General features: G+C 44.7%; 1 protein-coding gene across 1 annotated transcript in view; it reads left to right on the top strand.

Annotated features, from left to right (window-relative positions):
* PRKCE (protein kinase C epsilon) overlaps window positions 1-17,657 on the top strand; it is a 446,492-nt gene that overhangs the window by 160,288 nt on the left and 268,547 nt on the right. The window contains exon 2 of the mRNA XM_006778637.1: window positions 12,539-12,602. Coding sequence (XP_006778700.1) covers window positions 12,539-12,602 — 64 coding nt within the window. The remainder of the gene's footprint in view (window positions 1-12,538; window positions 12,603-17,657) is intronic.

Raw genomic sequence — 17,657 nt, 5'->3', positions numbered from 1 at the left:
ATCTGCCCTGCTCTGTGCATGACAGGGGAGGGCGCCCCAACTCCCCAATCGGCCCTGCTCTGAGCCCGACCAGGGGCTGCACCTAGGGATTGGGCCTGCCCTCTGCCACCCCGGAGCAGGCCTAAGCCAGCAGGTCGTTATCTCCTGAGGGGTCCCAGACTGCGAGAGGGCACAGGCCAGGCAGTGGGACCCCCTCTCCCCCCAAGTGCACAAATTTTTGTGCACCGGGCCTCTAGTTCCTTTATAATTTTCCTCCACTGAATGTCTTTCCATGTTAGTAATTTTTTTTTATCAAGATTTTTTTTATCACTATGGCATGATATCACATGATTTGAATATGCCACAATGTATTTCAATAGTTTGTTCTGATTGGATAATTAGTTTCTAAGTTTACACTCTTTTAAAATGCTGTAATGATCATTCTTGTATTTAAATTGTTTTTGCACATGTGTGATTTGGGATGAATTCCCAGAAGTAGAATGGCTAGGTTGAAAGATTTTTGTTATATGATGTTAAGCCACTCTCTATAAATTTTTGCCAATTTACACTTCATTAGCAGTGTGCTAGAGAGCCTATTTCTCCCTGTTCTTACCAGCACTGAATTGTATCCTTTCAGATGACATGTTTTTGGATTTTCCATTCAAGGTGGTCTTGGAGCAAATGTGTGTGTGTGTGTGTGTGTGTGTGTGTGTGTGTGTGTGTGTGTGTGTGTGTGTGTGCGTGTGTGTGTGTGTTTTGCCTAGTCAAGACCCAGTCTAAGTCTTGAAAAGGAAAGAAAGGGGTGTGTGTATGGGGGGGGCGGGGGGAGAGAAAGTGGGGAGGAAGAAGATAAAATTCTGTAACAACCAAATAAGCAGAAAGAAGCCATTAGTAAGCTATTTCAGTGCATTTCTGGGGATGAAAGTAGAGGACAGGGTGCCAACTCCGACAGGACCCTAAAGGAGCTGCAGGTTTGAGACTATAGTTACTAACCTCAAGGATCAGGAGTGAGATATGCAGCAGAAAACGTGTGACGATCTGAAGGCCTGTATGTGGAACTGTATACTTCTCACTGCCAAAGGCCCTGGAGCCAGACCCTAACTTTGAGTGTAAAAATTGGAAGGCTCTTTTAAAGAGAAATTGTCTAAATGGTTTGGGGAGGTCTAGCAAGGCTAGTGTGGGGATCCCCTGCTATAATCTCCGGCTCCCACTGTCTAGCCCAGTGATTTTCAACCTTTTACATATCATGGCACAAATAAACTAATTACTAAAATTGTGCAGCACACCAAAAATTTTTTTCTTTTGCTGATCTGACCAAAAAGTAGGTATAATTTGATTCATTCACACTGGATGGCTGTTGTTGTCATTTTGTAATTTGACAATCTAAGGGAATAGAGGCTGGTGCCTCTGATAAGTAGTCAGGTATTGCATGTTTTAAAATTCTTGTGGCGCACCCATTGAAAATCGCTGCTCTAACCTTAAGGTGGATCAGCTGGGATCTACAGAAATAAGTTGCATCCATAAACCAAAACAAAAAAGAAAATGATGCTATGAGAAAGAATGCAGAGTAGAAAATATGAAGGCACTTCTAGAAACTCAACATATTATCAGAATTAAAAGTTCAGTGAAAGGGTTGTAAAGGAAATCTCCCAGAATATGGACTAAAAAGGTAAAGGAAATAGAAATAAATTTAACAAATAGTAAGAGACATAGGGACCAATTCTGTTGGTCCAACATCTGAGTAATAGAAGTTTCATAGAGAAAATGGAGAAGAGGCCAATAGCAAAAAACAAATAGGATAATATCTCCTACAAGTTCAGTTCCATTCATCACAGTGAATCAAAAACACACACCCAGAGATGTATCATTGTGAGATGGCAGAACACAGAGTATAAAAAAAAGTCCTAAAACTCCCAGCGAGTCAAAGCAAAACAAAGTCATCTACTAAGCAACAGAAAGCAAGCTGACAGCAGAGTCCATTGACTATATTTAGGTGCCAAGAATGTTCTGATAATGACTTTTTTAAACTCAGATTTCCATGTCCAGCCGAACGATCAATCATGTCTGAGAGGACTGCACGCAAGGTCTTAGAGAGTTGGCATTCTACTCACTTTTAATCAATATTTCAATCAGAATGGACTTTATAAGCACAAACAAGGAAATAACCCAGAACAAGGAATATGATGGATTCCAGCACCAGCAGAGGAGTGAAAAGAAGGGACCACACTACAGCTGTGCAGCAGACCAGAGAGCAGTCAGTCCAGCACAGGGGGAGAGGGGCAGCAGGGGTCTCCAGAAGGGTTAACCCTGAGAGAAAAGAACCCTGGGAAAGAGACCTGGGGAAGATAATTGATAGAGTGAAAACAAATCCATTTGAATTTGCTACTAGTTATTTTCTCAACTGAGAGGCACTTGGGTTGTCACATTAGGCCCATGGGAAAGAAAGCATATACTCACTGGTATAATACCATTTACTAAGTCGTAAGAATAAACACTATTCATTAGTTTTCAGATTTTAGAACCAATGTATACACAAAATGTGGAACTCAACTACAGTGAGAGAACAAAATCGTTATGTTGTCAGTGTTGAAGGTCGGGGGAGAGGCAGGCAGAGGATGGGAGGGTTGGAAGCACTAATGTCCTCTAGTTAGAACATGGAGGGTCAAGGGATGTCATCTATAGTTCATGGAACAAGAAATTGATATTTTGGCCGAAACCGGTTTGGCTCAGTGGATAGAGCGTCGGCCTGCGGACTGAAAGGTCCCAGGTTCGATTCCGGTCAAGGGCAGGTACCTGGGTTGCGGGCACATCCCCAGTAGGAGGTGTGCAGGAGGCAGCGGGTCGATGTTTCCAACTCTCTATCTCTCTCCCTTCCTCTCTGTAAAAAATCAATAAAATATATTTAAAAAAAAAAAGAAATTGATATTTTGGATTGCTCTTTGCAGTTGTAGAAAAAACAGAGAAGGAACTGAGAAGTGTGATGTATAGTTACTTTGTGGAGGGGAAAGTGGAGGGAGGTGGCAAGTGAACTAAATCTTCATCTATCACATTAGCAAGGTGAGAGAGACAATGTCTAAAATAAGAAACCAGGAAATTGAGGTATAAACTTTTTATTTAGGAACATGGCAGTGACCACCAAGAAAATCTAAATAGAAATGATTAAAATGCCTCCCTCTGGGAAGGAATGGGGTAGGGGATTGTTGCTTCTCATTATAAGTCCCCCTGTAGTCTTTTATTTTTCAAAACTGAACATATTACCAAACTTAGTTTTGCTTGTATTTTAACAAGCAAATAGCACAGATATGCATTCCCTAAAAGCAACTTGGGCTAATTTGATAGGCAAAATAAAAGAAAAAAATTAGCCGTCCATTTTATTTCTTGGCTTATTTGAACTGAGCGATTTTAACGTCGATTATGACTCTTAAATTTCATGCTTCTGTGATTTCTATAGAAGTGTTCTTTTTCTCATGTGACATAGCTCCAAACATATATGGTGAAAAGTAGTGGCAAATAGGACTTGATATACAGAAAAGTCACCATACAGCAGTATTTCCAGCAGGGCTTTTATTCCCCAAAGTGGGATGTCCTGCAGGGTATTTGTGGCTCATTGTCTGAGCCCTCCAACTGGGATTTGGTTCACCTTCAACCATGAGCTCCAAGAGGAGGATGAAGGAGTTCTATTCTCTTCTTCTTTTTTTAATAAGAGTTTATTTGAGCCAAAGTGATGACATATGCTGGGAGCAAGGTCTCAAACATTCCTGAGAATAACAGTTTTTTAAACATCTTATTTTTAATTTTTTAAAATTACAGTTTACATTAAATATCTTGTATTAGTATCAGGTGTACAGCGTAGTGGTTAGGCAATCGTATACTTTACAAAGTATTCCCCCCTGATATTTCCAGTACCCCCTGGCACTCTACATAGTGATTTATAATATAATTGACTACTAGGAGCTCTACTTTCATTGTTCTGTGTCCAGGAGTCAACTCTGTCATTGTGCACACAGTGTGAGCTCTGTGCACAGCTCACAACGTATTCTTTCCACACCGTCTCCTTGATCCCATGCCACTTGCTGGGCAGCATGCCAGGCCTCAAGCTAACAGGACATTGGAGAGCCCTGGTTTAATCCAGGCTCCTCTTCTTTACGCTCTGGGAATGTGGGCAAGTCCTTACATCTCCAAGCCTCCGTTTTCTCATCCCTGAAATAGTTAAAATAAGGATACTGCCTCCCTCACCCATAGAACACAGGTAAAGTGCTTCATCAAGGGTGTTCATTAGAATCATGATTATTATTAAGAACAAAATAGTCTCCATTTAGGAGCTCTAAGTGATGAATAACACCACATCTAGATTTTTGAAGGGAGTCAGGCACTGCATATCTTTGTGAGCAGCCATTAATGGGGTGTTCTGCAAGGTTGTCTCATTACAGAGACAGAACCGTTCCTGGTCTGAAAATAATTGTTTCTGGTTGCACAGTCCTGAGCTCCTCTGAGCCACTTGAATCCATTCAGTTCCACTTGGAGTCCCTAGGGATTACCAGCCATCGCTCAGGAACCGTGAACCCCCCAAAAGAGCACATGGCTCTGCCCTACAGGTGCTCACAGCCTGGGCGGGAAATAATGATAATGACCAGACAGCTTACATGTATAGGCAGCTAGCTGTGTGCCAGGCGTAGCTCCCAGTGCTTAAACCATCTCATTTAATCCTTCCAACACCATGAGGCAGATGCCACTGACATTCTTCGTGCATAGACGAGGAAATCGAAGCAGGGCCACACAGCTGATAATAGGCAGAGTTGGGATTTGAACCCAAAGTAGGCTAGCTTCAGAGCCTTTACTCTTAGTCACTACAATGTATTGGCTTAAAAAATAGGGAATGTAGAATGAAACACATACATACAAATCACCCGGTGAGAGAGACCACTGCAATGCCAAATGCAAAGTGCCGATTGGTCGTGGGTATTTTTCACTTCACAGCACAGCGGGTAAGTGGATGCATTTTCTGCCGTTTGCACTCACCAACTCTTAGGGTACACAGCCATGCACTCTCATTTCCCTGAAAGGAGACAGAAAACTATACTGTGACCGGGTGATGGGTGATGCTTTGCAAACCATCACCCACTCTCAATATTAGGTTTGGCACCTTTGAATGTTTTCCCCGGGCAGAAAAGCATTTGCGCCCACATAGAGTTATTTGTTTTTAGCCACCTCTGTCATCAGAGGGAGCCGGCTCCCTGGGTCTATTTCTGAGCCTGTTGAAAAGAGGAAGCAGGTGTTAACTTGAGTTTACTCCATTAGTGGCCTGTGGAGAGCTGGGATCTGTGACATACAAAATCAAATGGTCTGAAAGAGCATAGAGTTAAGAATAAGACCCTTTCCTAATGTCTAGTTGCCCAATCCTGAGACAACCCCTGTTTCCTTTGGACTAAGACCCCTAGAGATAATCTCTGTGGAACAAGTGTGTGAAAGACTGTGTATGTACACACCCATTTTATAAACAATAAATGGTATCCTCACATAATAAAGAGATTGCTCCTTGCGACTCCCCCTCTGCCCCCCAATATATCCCGAATATCAGTCAGTACATTTAGATCTTTTCATTCTTTTTTAGGGCTTGCAATAGTGATCTACCAAATGCACTATAATTTATTTAAGCAGAAATATCCTATTCATAGATATTTAGGTCTTTAAGGTCATTAAAAGCCATTTTAGAGCAATTGGTCTAATTGTCTTGTTTTGCATATGAGGAAATTGAGATCCACACACACAAAGACAGATTTAAATAATTCAGCAGGCTCTCAAACCTACACTTTGGATGTGATTTCTTGCTCTATTGTATTTGGATCATGGAAGACAGAAGAAGGTGGCTGTGTCTGTGAGTGTGTTTTGCACACGTGGGTGAGTGTGAATGTGTGCCTACACGGGTAGGTGTACATTCTGTTGTGTAACAGATGTTCTCTTGGAAAACTCTGAATGAATCCTTTTATTTTTAAAAAATGGAATATGAAATGATAAATGCCTTGAGGGTGGGAAGATGATTTGTTATTTAAAGGAAAATTGTGGGGCAATGCTTATGTGAAACGATGGCTATTTCCTGCTTTTTCAAAAACGACTTTATTGAGGTAGAATTTGCATGCAAAAAAAGTGCATCTATTTTTAAGAGTATGGCTTGACGCAGTTTGACAAATGTATACATTCATAGAGCCACCACCCAGTCCGCATACAGAAAACTTCCATCTTTCTCGAAAGTTCCTCTGGACCTCTTTATTGTTGTTGTTTTCTTGTTTTTATTGGATATATAAAATATAATACTGACAAAAGCATTCACGATCCTCGGTGCCTCTGCATTCAGTTTCCACCTTCACCTGCAAGAGGTCACTGATAGGCTTTTTGTCACCATACGTTAGTTTTGCCTATTCTAGAACGTCATATAAGTGGTATCTGTTTTTGTTGCACGTGTCAGGAGTTCACTCTTTCTTGCTGAGCAAAAATGCCAACATATGGACGCAGCTTGATTTGCATATTCATTTACCAGTTGTTGGACATTTGGGTTGTCTCCCATATTGTATTTGGCTGTTAGGAGCAAAGCTGCTAAGAACACTTGTGTACAGGTCGATGGCTTCCTCAGTGAATCATCTCCATCGTTCAGTTGTGAAGATTTAGTTTAAAATCAGGCCATCCACCCATTGAGCCAACATGTATAAATATGTATTGAATCCCTCCTGGGTACTGGACAGAGAGTGTCCTGCCCTGCAGGGCTGTGCACTAAAGCAGGAATACTGTTTTTGCACTGCCCTGGAAGTTGTTTGAAAAAGAAACAGTCTTTCCCTGATTTTATGAAAGTCAGTGCTATGTAAGCCTGTTTTCAGAGAGGGACTTAAAATATTTATTTACATGTGCGCCCTCTGCTTTTCAATGAGTTAATGCACTCTACCAGTAGGGCTGGTAGCAAACTCCTCCTCAAATGAAGAGTCTTTAATTTAATTAGCTTTTAACTTCAAAATCTGCACCCAGCAGCTGCTCCAGAGTTGCCCACATGGTGCCTTAACGTTTTGCTTTCCAAAAGCAGAACTAGAAGGCTGCCTGCTGCAAGAAGGCCTCCTGCTCTGTCTGGCTTGCCTGTTCCATGCCAGGTGCCTCATAGAGCGCCCGAGGTCCCTCCAGGGCAGAATGGCCAGCAATAAAGGGGGTGCAGGACTTGGGCAGCGGGTCCTCTGCTTTGGGAAAGAACTCCTGAGACTTCTCTTTCCTTATTCCTACTCCTTCTTCCCTCCCCAACCTTCTCCAAATAAAAAAGAAACAGTCTATTATTTAAGACTTATTTGGTGCAATGTGGACAGTACAAGTCTCTCCTCCTCCTCCTTCTCATCCTTTCTGGATCCATCTTTTTCTGACCCACTCCCTACTTACTTTTTGAGTCTTTCTAGGCCCTGGTGTCTGACAAAAGGTGGAAAAGAAAGTGAAACTCGATTTGGGCCTGTGTGACCTTTGTGAGCTATTCTGTTGTCTAGAGGTCTCTAGTGGAAGCTGAGCCTAAGGGTTTGGAGGAAGGTTGGCCATGAATTTCTGTTCTCTTTTGCCTTGAACTTGGTCACTCCCAAGCACAGGTGTGCAGACACCTGTGGGTCACAGTGACATACAGCAGTAACACTTAAGCTGGCTGTGCAGTGCTGCACCATTGGTGGGGTGCTGGCCCACTGGTCAGGGTTCCCTCTGGCAGATGTGGTGTGGTGGCAGGAACACTGGACTGAGAGTCAGGAGTTGAGGGTGCCACTCACCTCCAGGCTTCCCAGCTCCAGGAGACTCATTCAAGTGAATGGTGCCCCTGGAGTTGGGCAGTGGTGTGCATGACTCATTATCTTCCGTGTTCTCATACATACAGTGGAGCTAATAATACCTGTGACCTTACAGGTTAATTGGGAGGAATGCATAAAATAATGTGCACAGGACTGTGAATGGTCAGACACCACCCCCTAAAAAGTGCCTGTGAGTCTTTTGCTTTTCAGAGATGTCTTTTTCATGGATCGAGGGATGGTTTGGGCTCTTTCCCCACTGCCTTATTCTTAACTCAGATGAATGGAGCTGTGTTTATGCCCAGACCTCACCCAAGGACTGGAGGGCAGGGTGTGGGAAGCATTGCGCTGCCTTAAACCTACCTTGCTGGGAAGCCAGTCACTTGCACCTGGAAGGGAGAATGAACCTGCAGAGGCTTAGAAGACGGAGAACCCTGGGACTGGGTTGTCAGAGGGCTTGAGTCGGGAGCTCTATCAAAGTCATCCCTCCCGCGTGCTCCAGGCAGCCCTGGGTGTGAATCCAGAAAAAGCTCTCTGAGCCCGTTTTTCCATATGGGAGGCAGAGAATATTGCCAACCTAACAGGAGATTAAATGAACTGATGCTGGCAAAGCACTGAACACAGTCTGAGGAAGAGTAGGTGCTTAGTCTATACATGTCACCCTCCCCTTCTCCTTTTCCCATGAGCAGTGCCTGGCTCTCTGATGACCAGAGTTACAGCCTTTCCTGCCCTGGGCTTCCCCTGAGCTGGACATAAAACTTTCACCTTATTTTTTATTGGATATTCACAACAATACTGTAAAGTTATTAGATGTCCTGGAATAACATCTATATATAAAAGGTTAGTATGCAAAGTGTCCCCTCGGGAGTTGGACTGACTGGGAGTTTGATCACTTGCTGTGATGTGCGCTGACCATCATGGGGCGGCGAGTAATGAAGGAAGGCCCTGGCTGTCATTTGGCAGCTGCTAGGGACCCTACTCATGCACGAATTTCATGCACTGGGCCTCTAGTGTAATAATGTTAACTTTGGACAAGAAAATGCCTTTTGGCTGTTGTCATTGTTGTTGGGGGACCATTTGATACAGTGAAAAGAACACTGGCCCAAGAGGCGATTTGAAGACTGGATTTTTTATAACCACAGCACCAACAATTACTGAGTATTTCATGCCAGGCCTCATGCTAGGCACTTTACCTATGTTATTGCACTTAACATCATGACCGCCCAAATGACATAAGACCTAGTATCAACTCCACTTCATGGAGGAGCATTCTGAGGGATAGAGAAGGTACTTGCTTGCTTCAGGCCATAAAGCCAGGAGATTGACTCATGGAGATTTCACAACAACCTGTGTCACAGGAGAAGAGATTGAGGCTGAGGCTCAGGGAGAATAAATAATTGCCTGAGCTGGTAGGTGGCATAACTGGGATCCAGCCCTGGTCTGGCCCCACTGTCCTGCTGCCCTACTTCTGGCCTCAGCTGGAGAGATAGCCAAGGGCACTGGCGCCTGAAAAAGAATCAAAGTCAAAGGAACAGAGATAGTAGCTGGAAAGACTCATCAAGTCAAAGTATGAAGTTCAAGGAGATTTGATAAGTAGGGTTGCATCAGGGACAATTGGGAGGGACCTAGAGGGCAGAAGAAAGTGCTTATTACTAACCCTGGGATGGGTAGGGAGGAGGGAGGAGGCCTGCTTTTATGTAGTGCCAGCTGCCTGGTGCTGATGCCCACTAACAGCTGCAGGGACAGCTCAGGGTTTGGCACCTTGGTTGCTTCATTATCTGGGCCTCCTAATTGTGAGCAGAATCTGTGATTAAAGTGATTTGGCCATGAAGTTGCACCATCCTTCCACCACCTTTTGTACCTGATAACCCCTGCAATCACCCACGTTGAAGTTGCACCACCCTAGATGGGTTCTCAGAGCCTTTTCACTCAGCTGGCTGGGGCTTGGCCAGCGCCTTGCGGCCATCTGCCCAGGCTGCAAAGCTCTCTGTTGCTCTTGGCATGTTTAATAGCTTAATTTCTATTTCTCTGTTTGGAAATGCAGTTCATTGGCACTGAAGCAGCAGTGGGTGCTAAAATGGTTTCTGATTGCTATCTTGAATGTTAATATCCTAATACATCTTATCGTCAATGACCTGTCCCCCTGCCACAAGTTCTCACTCCCCTTTTGCAAAGATAGGCAAGCTGCCTGCCTTCGGCTCGGCCTCGCAGCCCATCTCATTCCTCTGCTGTCTCCTCCCTGCTTTTCACAGATAGCATTGTACTTCGCCAGTGGAGTCCACGGTCGTGGGAAATCTCTGACTTAGAGGATATGAGAAAGCATTTCATGTTGCCGGCGGGGTTTAATAGGGATGATCTAATCTCTAAAAGGCATACATTATTTAAATTCCATGCTTTTGGACAAGGAGGCCCCTGAAATGCGGCAGGGACGGGATTCTGGTTTGGCTCTGATCAGCTGAGCTGACTGCTGTCGGTTTTCCTGTTTGTAATTCAGTGCAGGGGCTGGGATGTGTTTGTGGTAGGGGTTGGGCCTGGAAGGGTGGGGTGCAGTGAGGGTGCTGGAGAGCATGTTCTTTACTCATAAATCTAAAACCACAGACTCTTAGGGTAGAAGGGCTGGGGAGAGTCATCTCATGGCATCACTAGTTTGTTGTCTGGTTGCCATCTGGATATTCGTCTTGAGATCCCAGGCGAATGGCTCCTGGGGGGCAACCTGAGAGCCCCCAGCACCCCCACCCATGCCCTGCCCTGACAGAGCACCTTGAATGTCACCAAGGGCCTCACCTAGGAGGCACTGAAGATCCCTGTTGATGAGCGTGAATTTGGGGAGAAACCTTGAGCACTCTCAACCACAAAATGACTGAGCCTGGAAATAAAGAGGGGAGCATGGATGGCTGGGAGCCTGGATTATGAGTGGAGTGAGATGGGGGTGTGTGTGGGGGGGGTGGGAATGGGGTGGGAACAGGGGTGTCAGTTCTAGCTGAGATTTTCACCTCACAGGGAATATGCAGTGCTCATGGTACAGTTAGCTGCCTCTTTCCCCCTCTCACCTCGTTTGAATGTCACTTTGGTACAGACCACCTGCCTTCCTTCCTACAGGGGATGGAGCCTTGGAGGGGCAGATGACCCCAGAATAGGCCCTGACAGTCCTGAGCCTCAAGCCTTTTCCCACTTCCCCAGATGTTTATTGGGTGTCTCCTGACACACAGAGAGCGAGCTAAGCACTAGGGATGCAAATATGATTCTCATACTCGGTCCAGCAGAGGAGATAGACATACGGACCATGGAGTGCCGTTGAATAGGAGCCATGGTTAAGATGTGTGTGTGTACTGTGGGAATACACATGTGGGATGATCAAGGCTCACTGGGGATATCTGGAAAGACTTCAGAGAGGAGCGGCTACTCGACCCTGACCTTGAAGGAGGAGGAGGTATCTGTCAGAACAACACTTCCTAAGTCACACTTGCTAGGTGTTTGCCGGTTCTTTGCCAGAGACAGTGAAAAAGAAAAGGAGGGGTGGTGGTTGTAGCTCTCCAGATACTCACAGCTTGTTGGGGAGACAAGCCTGGCACATATGAGCCAATTAGAGACCTGCATAGACAGATGGGATTGTGGGGGCAGGGGTAGGCAACTGGGGCACATGGTGACCCTGGGTTTCCAGAGTTACTCCTCTCTCTCACAGAGGACACAGTTTCTGTAAGGACACTTCAGACCTTGCAAAGATGTCTCAACTGCTAAGAGGCCCAGTGCCTCTGACTTTTCTTCCATTGTATGATGTCATCAGCCTGCTTCTGTATTGAAGCAGTTAGCTGGATTTGGAGGTGGGGGGAGGAAGTGAGGGTGCATGGAGAAGGTCAGTGGTAAGACTTTAGCACTCTTCTCTCTTTACCACCTTGGTAGAATCTGGAGTTTGCAAAAACACATGTGCCAACACACAGCCTAAGCACATAGGCACCGTGCGCATTTCCGGCCTTTGCTTATGCTGTTACTTCCGCCTTGAATGCCTTCCCTTTCTCGCCTTCATAGAGTCTTCCCAGACTGCTCTTCTCCATGGATTTCAGGCTCACCGACACTCAGACCTTCTCTGTCCCTCATCCTTAAGCCGGGTTCAGCATTGTTCTCCAGTGAGATGGTAAACACTTTGAGAGCAGGAGTTGTCTTGTGCTTCTCTTAGTTCCCCTGTGGGCAGTTTGTGTGGTCTAAGGAACATGGCTTTGGCAGAATCACAGCACTGTCACTTACTTTGGAACGTTGATCCCAGTGTTCTTAACCTGTAAAATGGGGTAACACGGAGTGTCTCAACCCTGACACTTGGCATTTTGAGCTGGATCGTTCTTTTCTGTGGGGATTGGCCTGTGTGCTAGGATGTCTGGTAGCATCCCTGGCCTCCACCTCGGGGATGCAGGTAGCAGCACAGTCAGAAATGTCTCCTGGTTTTTTATGTCCCCCAAATGTTCCCGTGTCACCTGTGCCCTGGGCCAGGTTTCCGTTGTGCAGCAAAATCGCTTCCGGGGGAGAACCACGGGGATGACCTTCCTATTGGGTATGCGTCAGACCTCCTGGAACGGCACCCGGAGCATTATGGGTAGTCTGTAAATGGGGATTCTCCCTGGTTCCTAGTTCACCTGGCACTTGACACTTTGCAGGCTGGTGAATTGAATGGAACCATGACTCTAGGTTTTAGCAACTTGGGGTGGAAACGTCATAAACTCGTGCGCTGTCCCCACAATGTACTAACAGAGACACTGTCATTTTCTTAATTGCAGATTGACCTGGAGCCGGAAGGCCGAGTGTATGTGATCATCGATCTCTCCGGGTCGTCGGGTGAAGGTAGGAGAGAGTGACCTCAGCCTTGTTCTCTTCCATTGACCCTTAGTCCTCTGGGCTGCCCCTTCCCTCCTTGGCTGTGACATTTTACAGTGACATTTAATTAATTGGCACATTTTAAAGGAAGAGGTTATTTTGAAGATGCTTATGCCTCTGTACCAAAAGGGACCAGCCATCTGTTAACTTTGGTGGAACAGAGGGAGGATTTGCGACTTACCAAGCGAGGCCAATAAAAGAGGCGTTTTGCACGCTGGTGCACCAGCCAGACTTTGGGGAGCTCAGCCTCTCCCCGGAGGCTCCCGGGGGGTTTTGTGTGTGTGGTGGGAAGGAAGTAAAACCAGTTGGTCTAACGGTATTCAGAAATAAAAGAAATTAGGTGTCAAATTTCAGAATCTTATTTCTGTAGAGCTTTTATAGAAGTCTTTTTTTTTTTTTAACAGTTTCTTATGTGGGGGAAAGCCCTGCTCTTAGAAATACTGGGGTGAGTGGCGTTTCTGCTCCCATTGGCTGATTACACAGGGTGTAGATGTTCTGGGTAGTTGGATTTTTCTTCTTCTTACACCCTCTGCTCTCCATCCTGTCTGTGGCCTTTTACTGCCGTTAAGAGGTTACAGGTTGGTGAGGATTGAGCAGTGCGGGTAAAAGGGAAGACTAGACAATAAAACCTTGGCCACACGGGAATGGGGAGATGGTGGCAAACTTGGGTCCCACGAGGGATGGAATTAGGACTGAAATTGAGTTATTGGGACCATCTTTCTTCTCTTCCTGCCTGTGGGCAGGGGGATGAAACAGTTGGTTTTAATGTCATGGCAGAAAGATTGGAAGATCAGGGTTGGTTCCTTGTGGCACTGAGACCAAATGTGGTTTAGGGCCTGTGTCCCAAAGGGGAAGAAACCACTCCCTTAGGTCCTGGCTGGTAGGCTTGGGCCTTTTACAGCATCTCCCCTGAATAGCGGGGATTACAAGCTCAAAGTCACAACCCCACACGGTCTCCCCTACTATAGGGAGGTAGTTCTCGTAAGGGTTCAGACATGGGAAGAGAGATTCTGTGACAAATTCAGGGGAGCTGGGCCAATGGTGCACTTGACAGAGGTACCTGCTGCTTTTCACTTGGCCGAGTTATCGCCCACTTTCAACAGGTGTTCAGAATAATTCAGCAGTTATGTGTATAGGAGGCTCACAGTAGAGTTTGGCTCTCTTTTCATAGCAGTTATTTGGCATGGGTTTAGAACTTTAAGCAACCTTCCAAAAACAGTCTCTTACATTCTCTGTTCTTTGTTGCAATTACATTTTGGTGTTTCCAACTTTGCTTCTCAACTTTCAGCTCTGAACAGCCCAGAATAGAATCTGTTGGTGAAGATTTAAGGATTTGGCAACATTTAATACGAAATATTCAAGATGTTCAAAGGGGCATAAAGAATGATGCAGTGGGCACCAGTGTACCTACAGCCCATGTTACAAAACAAAGTACCTGGCAAAGTGAAGCCTTGCATTGCTTTTCACAAAAGCAATGGTTGGAATCGGCATATGCTGAGGGCTGCTGACATTATACAGGGATCTTTGACTCTGCAAGTGGTCAGCGTCCCTAAGCCCCGTTTGTTCAAGGGTCGGCTGTACAGGTATGCCTCGTTTTATTGCACTTTGCTTTATTGTGCACCACCGAGGTTGGTTTTTTTTTTTTTAAAACAAATTGATGGAAAGATCCGCCTCTAGCACAAAAATTACAGCTCACTTTTTTATAGTGGTTTGGAACCAAAACCACGCTATCTCTTAGGTATGCCTGTATACAGTGGCCTCCTAATTGTAGACACTGGCAAAATATTTGATGAGCAAAATCAATCCACTTTTTTCCTTTACATAATCAATATGCAAAGAGATAATTAAATATGTATTTCCTGTGCCAAGATACTGGGCAACCAATGGAGGGCTTGATTTTTTTTTCTTTGTAAAGATTAACAACTTGCAATAAATAAATTAGAAGTAATTGAATTTTTTTCTTCTTGCTTCTATCGCTTATTGTATGTGAATGGACAAAGCAATTTTCATTAGGTTGAAGTCTTGGTCTACTTTTTGAAAAAAATCTCTTTTATCTAAAAAAAAAAAAAAAAGAGTTCAGAAATGCTGACCCATGCCAGGTTCTATGAAGTGCTAGCCTGTTGCTCTGAAGTACAGGAGACATTTTTCTGCTCTTTTTTCCTTGCTGTTGGTGGATTTGGGGTTCTCTCTGGATGGTGGGAAGGACTTCCAGCAGTTTCCTCCTGGAAATGATTCTTGTGTTCTGTTTGTGTTCTGCTTGCTGTCCTCCCAGTCCTGCTGCTGGGATTTGGGGGACCCTGGTCCGGAGGTGGTTCTGTTTTTGGAAGCGTTGGGAGGACCAGGAGAGGAGTGAAGGATGAGTGGACAACACATTTGTTACCAGACTGCATGTGAAGGGTCTGGTGGGAAAACGGTTGTCACAGCTAGTCTGTGGATATTCATAGGTTCTTGTCTAAGGCCCTTTCTTTTGTGAAAATACATAACTCTGAATTCTACAAAAGGAAGGAAAGAGTTGAAGTGAAGCCCAGCTGATGTTTTCATCACTCTATTATTCTGCCATCAAGCATCCCTTCAAATGCTCCAGTCCCATCAATAGAAAAAAAAAATATATTTGTAGACTTTGCAATAAACTTTACAACTCGTGCAAATACTGAAGCTCTCAGAGAAAGGTGTGGGGGTGAGATGATGTAAATATACCTCCTTCTTTAAGGATGTGCCAAAGGGCTCTTTCTCTTGCTAACACAGTACAGAAAGCCTGGATGTTGACGTCTGCTAGGGTTGGACTAATGTGATTTCTAACTGTCTAATAAAATTGCTCTGCTGGCATGTCCTGTGCAGCTCACCATAATGGGATTTGATCAGTGTGTGCTTTGTCTAAATCAGGCAACCTAACCCCAGAGGTAAGGGGTCAGGCTGGATGACAGTTAAGGTTATCCTTGGTCATGTGATTTGGTCCTTTGGTATAATTTGAATAGGCATTGCTCAAAGCTCAGGGCTAAAGATTGGCTAATATCTGTAGCAGGTAGAAGGGGTTGAAAGAAAGGGACTCTTCTGACGCATGCTGTGTGAGGCACTTTCTCTACACACCATCCCAAGTAGCAAACCTTTTTGGAATGTTTGTGTGTGTGATCCTCCTGTCTCAGGTGCCTCTTAGTATTTTGCTTTTATCACCACTAATAACCATGTGGCTTCTTGGTAATCATGGCACTACAGGCTCACCAGAGGCTTAAATCAGAGCATAATTAGCCCAGGTGCCAGAAGCATAAACAGCCATGTAATTCTCAAATGAGCAAACTATTGCTTCCTGCTGTGCACTATAGTTAGAATTTCTTCCTTTGTTGTGACATAATTTGTACATTATTTCCATTCTTTATAATAATAGGACAATGCACCCTAATTTGCAGGCTCCCAGAGGAGGGGCAATCAGTGTGACCCAGGGCTTTCTAGGCTCTTGCCCTGCCTTCCATCCAGGTGTAGTGCTCACCTGGGAGAGTTCTTCGGCGTCTGAGCCAACAATAGAAAGAACAAGAAGTAGGGCTTACTGGTATGTTTGGATCACCAAACTTCTTCACCAATAAAACGAAGAAGATACAAAATAATTTGTATCCAGTGAGGCAAACCAGATAAGAACAAAGAGGTAAATTATAGACTAATATATCTGGCAAGAGCTATGAAGTTGCTTTCTCTAGTGTTCAGAACTTGCTATTATATTGCCCCATTCTCTTTCTCTCCCTCTCACTTTCCCTCTCTCCTTCCCTCCCTCTCTTTCTTTCCCATCCTTCCCCCAATGAAGTATTTCCCAGAAGTACATTCTCTAGTTTATTTGTGTCCTTTGGCCCTTAATGTCAGAAACTTCTCCTTGTCAGAGCCTGGGCTTGGGCTTCTCAGCTCAGTGCAGACTGCGAACATGTGGTCTCCATATTCTCACTGGCCCTGGGTAAAAACCCTTTATCTATTTGAAGGCTCTTATTAAGTCTCTCTTCTTCGGGCTGAATCAATCACATCCCTGAACCTTTTTGAGGAGGTAGTTTAGAAATCTTAACTCATCTTTGGACTCTCTTTTGAACTTTTTCAAGTTGCACAGAGAGACGTGACAAACCAGCTTTGCTCCATTCTGAAGTGATAATGTCTATAGATCAAGTGCCTGCCAGTATGACATCCATGTGGGAGATGGTGACATTGAGAGGTCAAGTGATGTGCCCAAGGCCACAAGGTTGATAATATGGCCCTATTGGGTCCAGACCCCAGGCTATGATCTAGCATCCTGCTCTAAATTGTGGCCCAATAGTGAGTTTGCTAACATGGCAAAGACTTCCCTGCTACTCTTGAATTTTAGTTCTTTTCTCCAGCAAGCTCTTTACAGAAATATAAAGCTAAATTTATTAGCTTTGGACCCAAAGGTGACTCAGAGAGTCTCATTCACAAATAAGCAGATCTTTTTTCTGCTCTCTTAGAAATGAAAATGCTGTTGATCCCTGTTTAGAAATGGTCAGCTCCTCAGACTCTCTGTATGATGGATGCATACTAAGTATTGGTCTGCAACTAGACCTGCCTCTACTCCCTGCAGGTTAGTCATCTTTCTTACATGTGTCCATGGCAAGCATTAGAGTGCAGCCTTCAGGATTAAAGTAGACGGGGAGGACTTCTTGAAACTTTATCTCAGCCAGTGTGCAGTTTCTTTTTTCTTAAATCCTTACCTGAGGATATTTTTTCCATTGATTTTTACAGAGAGTGGAAGAGAGGGTTTAGGGGAGAGAAGGAGAGAAACATCAATGTGAGAGAGACATATTGATTGCTTGCTTCCCACATGGGCCATTACCGGGGCTGGAAATTGAACCTGCAACCTGGGTATGGGCCCTTGACCAGAGACCCCTTGGTGCATGGGCTGACTCTCCAACCATTGAGCGTGTAGGGCAGAGTGGCAGTTTCTATCTAAATAACATCTCTCAGATCCCAGAGTCCCACTGAAACTTCAGTTGATAATATTACCTTTTTCCTTCAAAATTCTACTTTGTTTTATCC

The sequence above is a fragment of the Myotis davidii genome, unplaced genomic scaffold, assembly GCF_000327345.1.
Source record: "Myotis davidii unplaced genomic scaffold, ASM32734v1 scaffold6, whole genome shotgun sequence".
Taxonomy (NCBI): Eukaryota; Metazoa; Chordata; class Mammalia; order Chiroptera; family Vespertilionidae; genus Myotis; species Myotis davidii.
This window is presented reverse-complemented; position numbering and strand designations above follow the sequence as displayed.